Source organism: Aquarana catesbeiana, linkage group LG04 (assembly GCF_042186555.1).
Source record: "Aquarana catesbeiana isolate 2022-GZ linkage group LG04, ASM4218655v1, whole genome shotgun sequence".
NCBI lineage: Eukaryota > Metazoa > Chordata > Amphibia > Anura > Ranidae > Aquarana > Aquarana catesbeiana.
This window is the reverse complement of record NC_133327.1, coordinates 93,917,159-93,932,684: the sequence shown is the minus strand read 5'-3', so window position 1 is coordinate 93,932,684 and position 15,526 is coordinate 93,917,159. Positions and strand designations below refer to the sequence as shown.

Genomic DNA, 15,526 nt, shown 5'->3' with positions numbered 1-15,526 from the left:
GTGATCATTTGGAAGAGGAGACCTTGATATAAAACTTTCAGGTCTCTGGAAACCCCTGACCAGAATTACTACATCCAAAGAAAGCCCCTTAATTGGTGGCCAATGGAAAGAATGCTCCTCAAAAGATTACTGATTTCAGTGGTAACGTACCCGAGAGGCTCATTGCTGAAGGAACCTTCCCAGCAACATCTGGGGAGCTTTAGGGGTTCTACAGAACCCTTGTTTAGAAAGGCTGCTCTAGAGAGATCCTAACTAGGTGTGATCAGCAATCTGGAGATTCTTTTTTATTATATGTAGAGATGGGCTCAATCGTGTTCGGCATCCAAGTCCCAACCCACCTGCTGATCCTGCCAGGAAGCTTACACTGCACACCACTAATCACAGGCAGTGAGGCATTTCCTAGCAACAGACCAGGAAATGTCTCAATGCCTGTGATTAGCAGGGTGCAGTGTTGGCTTCATGGCGTGATCGGGGCAGGTGGGTTGGGACTAGGATCCCAAACACGCCTGAGCCCATCTCTAATTATATGCTATACGACTTAAAATCTTGTGTCAAAGACTAGCTGTCAAGTCCATTGGCCTTTCTGGTGGTGATCACTTTTCATAAGTTTGATTATGGCTGAAGAAGGGGACATAGAAATGGGAAACAAGGAGTATCAAACTTTTAAAGCAGAACTACACTGCATCTGAGCACCAAAAACACTATTAATTGATTTTTAACCACTTCCTGCCCGGTCCACTGCAAAATGACAGCGGGGAGGGAGGTTTATCATTCAAAGTAGACATCATGAGACTTCCTCCTGGAACATGGCCATGCTCTGTCACCAGCGGTGTCCACAGGACACTGCCAATGACAGATCACTTTACCGGCCCGCTGCCAGCAGATCACATGACAGTTGTAAACAAAAGGATGGCTTTCTTTCATGCCATCCATTGTGTACAATTGTGTTGCTAGCTGTGATCATAGTGATCACATGATACAGACAGGGCCAATCACAGCCATAGACATGACTATATATCAATTTTTGTACTCTACAGAGTAAGGTACTATATCCCTGAAGTGTTTCGACAAAGCTTGAAGTGCTTTGGATACCCTCTGGCTGAATAAACCTTGCAGTCAAAGTTATATGATTGTTGGGTTTTGAAGACCAGCAATTGGTAATACCATGTTTAACAAATATTGATGGATATGTAACTATGTAAACGCACCGGCCTACAATGTTTTAGGACTTTTGCATGTCTTGAATGACACTTTGATACTATTTTATAGAAAGAAATTTCTTGTTCTTTAAATAAGAAAATAAAAATGTTATTTTTTAACTTGCAAGATATTGTATGGTTGCCTTAAAAATCCAATTTCAGAGGTTTACAACTTGTGTATTCTGTATAATGGAGGGATGATGGCAACTGCACCCTCAGTCACAAAGGATTTTCTTTTTCTTTATTTTCTCCCACAAAGCAATGATGTGAATCCAACCTGAAAGGGTTTGAGGTATTTTTGTGCATCTCTGGAAAATATTCAGGAGCCTAACAAACATCAAACCTATAAACATACTACCGTGTTTCCCCGATAGTAAGACACCCCCGATTGTAAGACGTATCGGGAGTTTCAGAGGGGTCAGCTAATATAAGCCGTACCCCGAAAGTAAGACATATGTCTTACTTTCGGGGAAACACGGGGGGATTTGCCTCCAGTGACGTGCGGTACAAAGAGTGGGGCTGGGGGTGCGGGCCGCTGGGGGTGCGGGTCTCTGTCCCCCTCCGTTCTCCCCCTCCGTTCTGCTTTCCTCCTCTGTGCCTCCCCGCTGTCCCCTCCGTTCCCCCCTCCTTCTCTGTCCCCCTCCGTTCTCCCCCTCCGTTCCGCTTTCCTCCTCTGTGCCTCCCCGCTGTCCCCTCCGTTCCCCCCTCCTTCTCTGTCCCCCTCCGTTCTCCCCCTCCGTTCCGCTTTCCTCCTCTGTGCCTCCCCGCTGTCCCCTCCGTTCCCCCCTCCTTCTCTGTCCCCCTCCGTTCTCCCCCTCCGTTCCTCCGTCCTCCCCCTCCTTCCTTTGTGAATAGACAGAGTCAGCTGACTCTGTCCATTCACATAACTGAAACATTGTAATCTCCTGTGATTACAATGTGTCAGTTTATGAATGGAGAGAAGCCGCTGTCTTCTCTCCTTTCATTCTCAGTGCAGCTGACGCTGCAGAGAAAGGGACTGGGGAATCTCTATCCTCTGTCTCTTTCTCTGTCTCAAGGGGGAGATATCAGAGGTCTGTTAAGACCCCTGATATCTCACCAAAGCCCCCCAACATATTTTCCCAATATAAGACATACCCCGAAAGTAAGACATAGTGGGGCTTTTAGGGATAAAAAGAAAGTAAGACACTGTCTTACTTTCGGGGAAACACGGTATATATCTATAACTACACATCCCTGCATATTATCCTGCAGACAAACAAGCACATACATACATTTACTAATGTTCACAAAACAATGGTGCAAATCATATATCTGTCAGAAAGGAAAGGTTCAAAGCTTGCAAGTGTTTTATGAATCACTCCTAATATATTGTTGCTTTCTGATACCGTCGAGTAATGACGATGACACACCCCCGTGTACAGTATGCATGGAAAGGTTAGTAATCAGTAGAGCCGTGTAAGCAATTTGGAGCTGTATCTCTGCATAACACACTCATTTGTTCCCCATCTGCCCTTTCTTGATAATTATTTCTGCATCAACAAATGACCTACATTTTAACAATAACGCAACATATTCGCGCCCGATCACAGTGCTTTTAACAGTGGGCCAAATAATATTTTTTGAGAGCAGCAATTTTAGCCATTTGGGTCAAACGATTTACAACCTGAAAACTTTCACTTTGCCATTAAACAAGAAATAAATAGGAAAACAAGGTCAGGATGTTCCAACGGAACTAAACAAACTGAAGGAGCAGGATGTGGAAACTTTCCACAAAGATAAAGCGTGATCTGAGAGGCCTTAAGCTTTGTTAAAGGTTTTCAGATCAACTTATTAATCTTACAGCAAAGAGCTAAACATGTACCATTACTTTTCTCATATTTACAACATATACTTTAACTGCTAAAATGTGTCATGGGCACAGCAAAGATTAGGTGTTGTGATCAGATCATCAATTTATATTTCCTATTCCCCTGACTTCTCTGTCAAGAGCAACGGCACAACCATCAACCCATCCCCACATGCCAGGGTTCTAGGTGTTTTCCTGGACTCTGAACTCTCCTTTCGGCCCCACATCCAATCACTATCCAAAGCTTGCCACCTCAACCTCCGCAACATCTCCAAATATGTCCCTTTCTAACCAATGAAACCACAAAGCTACTGATACACTCCCCTGGTTATCTTTTGCCTTGACTACTGCAACTCCCTCCTCATTGGCTTATCTTTAAATAGGCCATCGCCTATCAAGTCCATCATGAATGCTGCTGCTAGACTCATCCACCTTACAAACCGCTCATCGTCTGCTACACCTCTCTGCCAATTCCTCCATTGGCTGCCACTCACACAACGAATAAAATTCAAAATACTAACAATAACATACAAATCCATCCCTAACTTGGCCCCCAACTACATCACTAACCTAGTCTCAAAATAGCAACCAAATTGTCCTCTTTGTTCCTCCCAAGACCTCCTGCTCTCTAGCTCCCTCGTCACCTCCTCCCATACTTACCTCCAGGACCTCTCCCATTCCTTTGGAATTCCCTATCCCAATCTGTCTATCTACAACTCTATCCACTTTTAGGCGATCCCTGAAAACGTATATCTTCAAAGAAGCCTATCCTGCCTCCACCTAACAACTGCACTTTAATTTTCTTCATCAGCTCATTCCCTACAGTTGTATCACTTGACCCTCTCTTCTAGATTGTAAGCTCTAAAGAGCAGGGCCCTCTGATTCCTCCTGTATTGAATTTTACTGTAACTGTACTGTTTGCTCTAATGTCGTAAAGCATTACGCAAACTGTTGGCACTATATAAATACTGTATAATAATAATCATAATAATAAAGTCCACTGTCAAAGAATGCTTATCAAATAGACACCATTAGCAGAGCTACAAATTTCTGAAGTAGTCCCACTCTCTCCTCACTGCCTGTAATTGACAGCAGTGGGAGCCAATGGCTCCTGTTGCTATCTCTGAGCCAATGCGGAGAGAGAGCCCACAGCGCTGGATCTGGATCGAGATCTGGCTCAGGTACCTACATGGGGGTGGAAAGGAGAAATTGTGTTTTTTTTTTTATTTTACAGTAGAACTTAGGCAAAACTTTTTTTTCTAATTTTGGATAGAAGAAAGGAGGGTCATAATTTTTTGCCATCTGTGTCCCATTGAAGAAATTCCCCTTCAATTCCTGTCCCATAGCCAAAACAGGAAGTGAGAGGAAATCCCTGCAAATTGAAGGAATCCCTTGATGACCCCCGCCCCAGGTCACCAGAATTAGTGTCCCCGTTGAAAGATTTCCCCTCTATTACTTTTCTGGGGACAACCCAAAATTTGGGATTTTCTTTTACTTTCACTTTTAATGATAATGGTAAGCAGGACAAATAGGAGAGGGTGAATCTCCCTAATGGGGGACACACACAGCAACTAAACCTGAAATGAGTTCTAATCCATCTCTACCATATCCAAAACTAAAAAGAAGTTTTGCCTTTTGCTGTACTTTAATACATAAAATGCATTAGGGTAAGCACAGCCCTTTGTGGATCATACCCCCAAGGATACAAATTGCTGGTTAGAGTTCTGGGCTTGACCGCTATGTTCTAGTTATGGTGTTTGTTGTTCCCCTTGAATGCTTGCTCGGGGTATTGTATTTATATGTCCCATATTGCTGTATTCCATGTCAACTTTGCTTACTTATTGCTCTGTACACTGTCTTTTTGATGATTGTCAATAAAAACGATTGAAAGTAAAATGCATTAGGGTAAAAAACCTCCTAGCTTTACAACCACTTTAACAGTGGAGTATTTCCTTTAACCAAAACAGTTTACAATGCTTTTCATATAAAAAATGTCAACAAAAATGGTTTTGGCACACTTTAAAAGGTTTCCTTGATAGCACCAACATGCAGTGACATACCCAACCACAAATCTTCTATACAGTTTACAGACGTCAGCTGTCACTGTCCGATCTATAGAGATTAATGACTAGTCAGCAAATTTGCCAGCTCTACAGTACACCACAGACAGCACAGTGTGGACTGTCAAATATCTATGGCTGATTGCAAAACAGCCATAGATATTTTGCAATATATCTATATTAATATAAGTTAATATAAGTGGCCTCCATAATACTTAAAAGGATGATGTTTGGGATGACCAGAACCCTTCCTAGAGCTGGCCGTCCGGCCAAACTGAGCTATCGGGGGAGAAGAGCCGTGGTGAGAGAGGTAAAGAAGAACCCAAAGATCACTGTGACTGAGCTCCAGAGATGCAGTCGGGAGATGGGAGAAAGTTGTAGAAAGTCAACCATCACTGCAGCCCTCCACCAGTCGGGGCTTTATGGCAGAGTGGCCCGACGGAAGCCTCTCAGTGCAAGACACATGAAAGCCCACCTGGAGTTTGTTAAAAAACACCTGAAGGACTCCAAGATGGTGAGAAATAAGATTCTCTGGTCTGATGAGACCAAGATAGAACTTTTTGGCCTTAATTCCAAGCGGCATGTGTGGAGAAAACCAGGCACTGCTCATCACCTGTCCAATACAGTCCCAACAGTGAAGCATGGTGGTGGCAGCATCATGCTGGGGGGGTTTTTTTCAGCTGCAGGGACAGGACGACTGGTTGCAATCAAGGGAAAAATGAATGCGGCCAAGTACAGGGATATCCTGGATGAAAACCTTCTCCAGAGTGCTCAGGACCTCAGACTGGGCCGAAGGTTCACCTTCCAACAAGACAATGACCTGAAGCACACAGCTAAAATAACAAAGGAGTGGCTTCACAACTCCGTAACTGTTCTTGAATGGCCCAGCCAGAGCCCTGACTTAAACCCAATTGAGCATCTCTGGAGAGACCTAAAAATGGCTGTCCACCAACATTTACCATCCAACCTGACAGAACTGGAGAGGATCTGCAAGAAGGAATGGCAGAGGATCCCCAAATCCAGGTGTGAAAAACTTGTTGCATCTTTCCCAAAAAGATTCATGGCTGTATTAGATCAAAAGGGTGCTTCTACTAAATACTTTTTTTTTTAATAAATCTGCAAAAATGTCAACAATTCTGTGTTTTTCTGTCAATATGGGGTGCTGTGTGTAGATTAATGAGGAAAAAAAATGAACTTAAATGATTTTAAATTTATTTATTTGTATGACGATTTATAACAGTTTATTGATATTATTTTTTGTACTCTGTATTCCAAAGTTTTTAGTTTTTTTAACTTGTGACCACCAGCAGAGGATTACAAACTCCTCATGCTTTTGTTTTCCTGCTGACAGGCCGCGACAAAGCTGGGTCATGTGACAGCTATAATTAGATGGTTTTTTTTTTTTTTATTAAAATAATTACAGTTGCATCATCCACATACAGAAATAGAAGGGTTAAACAGTGTGTGTTTAGTATCACTTTTTCAGATCAGATTTTTGCAGGTCTGCATGACAGTACTGCTTTATAAAAAAGTTTTATTTAGTTCATAATAAGGTTAGTTTACATGGCCAGATACTACATTGTTAATTAAAGAGAGCCTGCCATTAACTTAAAAAGCTGCAGGTAGAAGAACAGAAAAATCAAGCATTTTAAATGCTTGCTAGCTTTGTTTTTTAACGTTCCATAAATTACACTTAATGTACTGCTGACCTTGCTTGAAAATTGGACTAATTCAGAAGAGTCAACACTAGCAAAGCCCCTCCATCCTTGGACATCATGACCCCCTTCTCTTCTGGGACCATCTAATCTCCTTGCTGTTTCAGTTCCTCAGCCCCTTCCTTCACTTACCTACATAACCTTTTACGTAGCTACTGAGAAAGAGCAAAAAGGGGAATACTATAGACCAGCAGTTGTCAACTTATGTGCTAAAGGGGGCCTCAAATGCCACCACCGACTTCACTGAAGCGTGCAGATGATGTTCAGTATATATAATGCTGGAGTGGACTGTCAGAAAACGGACGAAAGGAGAGTTAGAGAGTGAGTACATGCTACATTTTTGGTTGGGGAAGACGATACAAAACTAGGAACATGTTACATGAGGCTAGTAGAGATCAATGCTATTACTCTGCCGATACAAATGAATTCCCACACATGCACAAATGTGAGGCCATCTCAGCCCAGCCAATCAAAGTGGCAGAAGATCGTTACCCAGCAAAATACCGGCCAAAGATTGTTACCCAGAAAAATACCGGCCAAAGACCGGTACCCAGAAAAATACCGGCCAAAGATCAGTACCCAGAAAAATACCAGCCAAAGATCAGTACCCAGAAAAATACCGGCCAAAGATCTGTACCCAGAAAAATACTAGTTATAGTTATCGATATCAGTGGCCAGTGATCACATTTCCATAATCCAAAAAAGATAGAGGAAGTCCAACGTCAATCAAAAACTAACAATTCTCTGTGAACTGACCCTTTAAGACATTACGGAACACATGAAATCAGCCCTGGTTCTGTTTCATACATTATATATGAAGTGTACTAAATCTAAAAATGAGGAAATTGAAAGACACAACCATTCCACTTAGATGTTCGTAGAACTAATATACTTCCTCCCACATTAAAATGCAATGAGTACTAGCAGAAGCCATGCTGCAGAGGAGGAACAGGATGATGTGTCTTCTGAAAAGCTGACTATCTTTGTACTCGGAGAGGACAATTTAAATCAATGAACAGAACTTTTTTGTAAGTGACTTGTTGACATTCAAATGCTAGCAGGTTGTTCAGTAATAAGATGGCAGAAGGGCAAATTATTTGTAATCATTCAAGGACAACTCCAAGTCTAAATTAAATTTCTACAAAAAAAAAAAAAACCTTATCTGCCTGGAAAGCCTAATGCAGTAGCAGAAACAGGTCACGGCTCTAAGCATTTCTTTTTGTAATCAAGTAGTTCCTCTGCTGTTCACAGGGGCTGGTGGTCATCTAGAGCAGTGTTTCTCAACTCCAGTCCTCAAGGCGCACCAACAGGTCATGTTTTCAGGATTTCCCTCAGATGAAACAGCTGTGGTAATTACTAAGGCAGTAATACTGATCAAATCACCTGTGCAAAATAGTGGAAATCCTGAAAACATGACCTGTTGGTGTGCCCTGAGGACTGGAGTTGAGAAACACTGATCTAGAGACACCAAATTTATTAAAAGGTAATAAAAAATTCAATTTGTTTACCAGCGAGCTGACCTAATTAAACACCAAACCTAGGATAACCAGAGATGATCCTTTGTTAAAAAAAATATATTTTATATATATATATATATATATATATATATATATATATATATATATATATATATATATATATATATATATATATATATATATATATATAAAGAATTAAGGAAGCAGATTCCAGTCTTCCCAGCAACCCCCTTTTTATGGAGCAGGGAAGGGTAGAGCAGGATAAGGGGTTATATGTGAAATCCCACTCTCCTGTAAGTTCCCACCAACTACCTGTATGTCCACAATGGCTTCCAACTACACATGCATCAATTAAAATATAAAATGCAGAACCATAAATGCATTTTAAAAATGTAGAATTTATTTTGAAAATAAGCAATTGTTATACTGATAACATACTGTAGGTTCCTGTATTTTTTTCTTTAAATTAGCTTCCCCTATTACCTTCCACATAAAAACAGGGAGTAAAAGAACAAGCTCAGACTCTACCACTATCAGTACTAACATCCCACATACTTTTTCAATACCCTTTTTCCTTAAAGTGATTGTAAAACTATAACATATTATACTTACCTGCTCTGTGCAATGGTTTTGCACAGAGCAGCCTCAATCCTCCTCATCTTGGGTCCCTCGCTGGCGCTCCCCTGCCAAGTGCCCCCATAGCAAGCCGCTTGCTATGGGGGCACTTGTGCATGCTCGCTCCTGAGCCCCTCTTTGTATGCTCATAAGACACACAGAGCAGGACTCGGCCCTGCCCCCTACTCACTGGCTGTGATTGACAGCCGCAGGAGCCAATGGCTCCTGTTGCTGTATATGAGCCAATAAAGAGGGAGAGAGCAGAGACAGCCTCGGTTGGCTCTCTGGCACATCACTGGATCGAAATCAGGCTCAGGTATGTATTTAGGGGGAGCTGCATGCAGGTTTTTTACCTTACTACAAAGAATGCAGTAAGGCTCCATTCTCACTTATACGACTCTAAAGTCGTGTGATTTGGAGTGAAACATTGGGGCAAATTTGGGTGGGTGCGACTTGAATGTGACTTGTCCCTCTGCAAAGTTTTTTTTGTCTCCTTGTAATATAAATTCTCCTTTTCCCCATCACTTCTGTGATTAGTTGTGGTCATGTGCACTTCTCTATGCACGCTACAAACCTCATAATCCTTCTTGAGAACCAGCGAGAGAGGAGTAGCTATGCTCCTTCATACAGTGGGACCATTGAGAATGAACGTAGCCACCCTCTAACAGGAAGTTGGATCACAGCAAAGCAGGGAAAAAAAAAACAACTTATTTTAATAGAGGAGGCTAGGCTTATGCATTTTCATGTGTTTTTCATGCGCACTCATTAAAGTATATGAAACCAAAAAAAGGACCTTTACTTTTTTTCCCTCAAGGACACATGGAAGAGAAAGGCACAGGTAAATGAGCCCCAAAGAAAATAGTTATAATCTTTTTGTTTAGCATTGTTGTGCATCAATGCATGTTAAAAATCGCACAGGTGTGAATGGGGACATAAACATGGCTCAGAACATACCAGGAGACCCCCAACATGTGGATTTATGGAAATACAGACCTCATGTAGGTCAGGGCTGCACCACTTGGCGCCCAAGGAACCCAAAACACAATTAATAATTCTGAATTATAATAAATGGTGTAAATATCTGCCCAGAAGCCACCCAATGATTTAGTTCACCAGTGTTCTGTCCATAAACTAAACACTTTTTGTGGTTGGATATTTTTAACATCACTAGGTGATCAAAAATAAATAAATAAATAAAAACTTCCCCTATGTGTTACATTGTTTCACAAATAAAAAGTAACCCAGTTTCAAAAAGCAAAGGGAGACCATAGTGATGTCATTGCTGTGGAAACGAATGAGCATTTCTACATACTACCAAGCCCTGTTGACCGATAATTCTTCTTCCGCTCAGAAACCATTAAGCACAATACATTCCTTAGGCCAGAGCTTGTACTTTCCACCACTCTCTAACAAACTAAACATCAATATCTGTTGATGATGTCACTAATCACATGACTTGATAGGCCCTGGATAGGACTGCAAGATAAGCTCAGGTGCTAAAGGAAGTAAATGGGCTTTTCTGGGAAAAGGGCTAATGTGTCAGGCAGTCACTAACGATCACAAGACCAATACTAATGACTTATATGTTATGCAATAGATCTCCGATACACGTTATGTGTGCATACACAAAAGGTAAAGGTCGTGTTATCTCTGCAAATAAAGAAGAGCTAAGAAAAAACACAACCCACAAAATCCAGAGGCCATGAAAGTTGTCTTCATTTAGAAGAAAGTTTTATGCACACAGAGCCCCATCCTTGTAGTTCACTAGACTGTAATAGTTGTCATCTCACTGTCAGAATTCTCGATCAGATTGCCTTCCAGCATCCTAATGCTCACTACCAATATCAGCCAAATCCATACTTTACCCAAAATGAGCAGAAAGGGTTTGTCATCCTCACTTGTGATTAAGACAGGTGCGTTTATCAATTTACATCACAAAGTACATATACATATATAAGGGGGGGGGGGGGGGGGCACTGCAAGGGTTTTACATTTTTTTTAGGTACAAAAATATAATATTTTGTAGATCACCAGTCCTTAGATGTGGTGGCCTCATCTGCTTTCTTTATTGTTTATTTTAACATAGTGATCCTGGTACTGACTCACTTCTTGTTCAATGATGACAACGCTCATTAACTGTACTGCTTTCATGGAGGAGGATAATAGTTACCCTAGTCCACTTGCTTCAGGTTTGGACTGTAGAATCCCTCCCCCTTCATGTCCATAATATAAGAGGATGGGGGTGTTATGTAGTCCCCCCAGAGGAAAACATTGTTGGAAACTTCACTTTCTGATGTACAGTTTGATGATTACACATGATCCCTTTAATGTCTTAAGCTGGCCAGAGATGGAGCGAGTTGCAGGAAAGAAAAAAACGCTCAATTCCACTATCAACACACAGTGTTGATGGGGGAATCCCTCTCATGGAGCCATTGTGTTCTCCCAGTAGGGGGAGCCATCCCTGCCAAGAGAACACAGTGATTTCTGCTAGTGGATATAACAGCCATTGGGAATAATCGTATGTAAAATCTGACAGGCTGGTTTTGTACCATTGGCTCCCGCTACTGTCAATCACAGACAGTGAGCCAATGGGAAGAGAGCGGAGGCGGTGTTGAGCCGTGCTCTGTGTGTGAATGGACACACAAAGCAGTGGCTCCACCTCCACTCTCTTCTCATTGGCTGCTTGCTACGGTGACACTTGGCAGGAGGGAGGGGCTAGGAGGGCGGGCAAAACCTGAGAAAAGGAAGATCAAGGAATATCTGTGCAAAACCACTGCACAGAGCAGGTAAGAATGACATGTGTTCTTTTTTTGAAAAAAATCTGCCTTTAATACCACTTTAACTGCTTCCGGACCAGCCGCAGTTTTACTGGTTGGCTCCCCTGTGCGAAATCACGTTAATGTACGTGATCTCGCGGGGTCCGGATAGCAGGCGCGCCCCCGCTGCGCAGCGAGGGTGCCGATGCTCGGGACCTGCGGACTTGATGTCCGCTGGGAGTCCCGCGATCGTCTCACGGAGAGGAAGAATGGGGAAATGCTGATGTAAACAAGCATTTCCCCATTCTTCTTAGTGACAGGACACTGATCACAGCTCCCTGAGGAAAAAAGGACGTCAATTTTGTTTGAGAGCCACGTCGCACCACTGCGCAATTGTCAGTTAAAGTGACGCAGTGCCGAATTGAAAAAAAATGGCTCGGTCATTGGGCAGCCAAATCCTTCCGGGCTGAAGTGGTTTTAATGGACGCTGCATTTGCCCAACCCTCCTCCTGAAATATACCAGTTCTCTGGCCGCCATTCTGATGCTTTGACCTTAATGCTATCTTCGATGATAACACAGAACAAGTATAGAGGTGAGTAGGTCTGACACTCCTTAACAGCCTGCTTATTCCAGGTGTGTAAAAAAACAGAGTCAGATAAAGCCAGTCTGTTTCAGATATATGTCAGTAATGGCAGCCCCACTACTTCTCTGACACTGTTATTTCAAAAATATACCATAATATCAGATTTCTGATCCTACGAATACAATCCGGCTGTGACAGGGTGGCTCTGGCCTATTCTTTTTAAAACCAATGTGCTACTTCAAAGACTAATTGCAGTTCCACAATCCCACAAGAGAATAAAGCAAAATTATTGCAGGGAAATCCACATTTTAAATGTAATCTCTTTAAGGCAGCAGACTGCAGATAAGACCACTCTAGTGTTCTCTCTTCAGCAGCCTGACAAGCACCCAGCACAGCAAGAGCTAAAGTGGAGGATGCCTTCTAAAGCTTCTCATGTTGGGTAAGTTTCTACTCGCTTCTTTTAAAAGGCTGCAGATGACTGAAAACCTCTGGATAGATTACAGCTAGTATATAGTAGAATAAGTGGAAAGCTATACTGCCCAAAGAGTAAAAGCCACAACAGGTGTAATCTCAAAAAGACTCTGCCACTAATTGGGTTCTTTTAGGTCCACGAGTGCCAAGAATGGATTTGAGGATGGAGAGGAAGACCGGAGATGACAGATAATTAGACGTCATATCCTCACACCTACCTCATCATTTTTTGCTTCTTGGCTGCATCCTGGAAACTGCGGAATTCCTCCCCTGCTTTTATCTCATAAAACTGAGGCGTGAGGGTTGTTTGTTGATCTTCAGCCTCCCTTTCCTGCCTCCTGACTTTTTCCTCTTGGCGTAGGAGCTTGCGCTGTTTCCTGACCTCTTCGACCCAAGCCTTTTCATCATCGGAAGATTCAGAGCTCTCTGCATCACTTGGTTTTCCTTCTGGCTCTTCCTCTTCCTCCTGGTGATAAAATTAGAAACCAATGACAACTATGCAAGTGGCTTCACGCGCTTTAGACTATTTATATTCTAAATAGGACAGAGATATTAAAAACCTCTTCCTCAGAGGAGGTAACACCTGCACCACACTTTTCTATGGATATAAAAAAATAGCAACAGAGGCAAACATGAAAAAAACCAAACCAAACCAACCCAAACCTGAACTGCCATACAAAACAGGAATTACGTTCAGCGTATATGTAAACACAATCTCTAAAATCTCATATAAGCGTTAACATAGTAAAGTAACTTCAAAAGTAAGTTTCAATATTTTTAAGTCTGCAGCTTTCATTAAAATACTACTTCCTATTCCAGTTCCTGTGTTGTCACTCTGTTACATGTTCTCCCAATGGAGTCTACAAACAAGTGCTCCAGGAAAAAAAGTGTACAGGCCTAGTGCACAGTTAAATAACAGTTCGTGCTAGTATAAAGTATCTCAAGCCACTTGCATAAAGAATGCTAGCCCCTGATGGTGGTGGTCCCTTCTGACAAAACACGTTGGTGGAGTTTTGAGCATGCTGACGTCACACACGGCTGGTGGATTATGACACAAGTGCACGTGAGTTATATGTCAGTTTTTAATGTGTTTTCAAATCTTTTAATAAAAGGATAATGCACCAGTAGCAGTCTTCTTTCTCATCTATAGTTTGCCCTGTAAGAGATTACTTCTATTGTCAGAAAGAAAGGAGGATTCCAAGTGTAGCTGTACTGATCTTGTGAATGCTTACTGACCTCTCAAATGCTGTGAGGTCTGGCAATCCAGTGAGCTTTCTCTTGGAGGTGACAGTGGTGGTCCCTTCATAGTAGTTGTTTTAATCGACGCACAGTATTGGAGGCCACTAACTTCTTTGTGTTTGTGAAAACTCACCAGATTTGGATTGGTGGCTTGGCTCCTAGTGCTAAAGTCTATTACTCATGGTGCACAGTTGTTACCATCAGGAAACACTGAAGTAGCATTGAAGTGATACTTTTGCCCAAACCTACATTTTCCTTTTTTTTATTGATGGCTAGCCCAATACAAAAAGTGAAGTGAAATCAGGCATCTGAGTAAGATATAATATAAAAAAAAAGTCTTTGTACTGTACCTGCTCCTTGACCTGCAACTCCGCCATTTCTTTCAGCTTCTTCTTCCTCTTCTGGCTGATTTTAGATACAAGAGGGTTCAGCAGCCGGAACTCCTCACTCTTCTCATCCACTTGGAAGGCTGGATCCTCAAACATGGCTTTAAATCTGTCATCGTTGAGTATGTTTGGCATTTTCTAGAGTAAACGATAAATGTTTAGTCTTATATCAAATCTGGTATTTTTTAGGACTGGTCACTGAAACAGATAAAAAGCACACTGCATTTACCATTTGAAACCCAACAACACAAGTCTTTGGCCATACGCTAGAATGGTAGGTCTCATATATGACTGAACTTTAAGCTCTGCCTCTTGTGGATCCTGAGTGTTGCCATGACATGCAACTGCGTTGACAGGAAACAAGACACAATGCTGAAAAATGTGCAGCGGGATTTTTCAGAATTTGTCCTATAAACATGACTATTGCTAGCATTGCTCTAATTGAGCATTTCTCATGCACTGTTTAGTTACAAGGGACATGCATGAAAATGCAGAGCATAACTGTTTCACGGGACTGTTTGAGAGTCTCAGTTCTCACACAGTCAATGTCATTCCTTACTGTTCCAATTTTTAAAAATAAATGAGCAAAGGAATTAGGTGGACTTTGCACAAAGTCGTCGGAAAGCTCACCAGGACCTGAAAAAACCAATACTAAGAGAAAAAAATAAATAAAATTACATAGATCCCAGCTTCCTGCCATTTCTTGTAGGTGCCAGTAATGTTAGTAGGCCTCACCGTGGGAACCTGGGAAATCAAATCTGAGGACCTTACAGCCCATTAGAAGAAACTAGCACTGTGCTGAGTAGCACACTCTCAGAGGATCCGACATCTTCAGCTTTTCCAGAAACCTACGAGAACTCTCAATGATGTCACCTTCGCCTAGGATACACTTGTAGGTAGTGCGCAGTGCAAAGTATTTTTTAAATTTTTCTTTCAACTATTTTTTTCTTTACTGGCTTTCACTGCAAATCAGGGGGTAGGTGGCTCCCAGACAAGCAAAGTTCATTCAATAAGAATCAATCATTTTGGAAATAAGAAAAATTAGATTTTAAAAAGAGATTTGAAAAAAGAAATCCTGTGCAACAGTTACAATTATTCTTCATAGCAATAATTCATTCTGAAGTTGGGGGCTCCAAGCTACAGAGAAGTGTTTCTGCCTGGAATTTTACCCCCCACCTCCAAAAAAACAAAACAA

The 15,526-nt window shown here is 41.8% G+C and overlaps 1 protein-coding gene across 1 annotated transcript in view; it reads right to left on the bottom strand.

Moving 5' to 3' along the window:
- Nucleotides 1-15,526, bottom strand: part of NOL10 (nucleolar protein 10) — a 140,956-nt gene that overhangs the window by 60,487 nt on the left and 64,943 nt on the right. Inside the window, 2 exon segments of the mRNA XM_073625385.1 lie at nucleotides 12,925-13,172; nucleotides 14,296-14,469. Of these exon segments, the coding sequence (XP_073481486.1) occupies nucleotides 12,925-13,172; nucleotides 14,296-14,469 (422 nt within the window).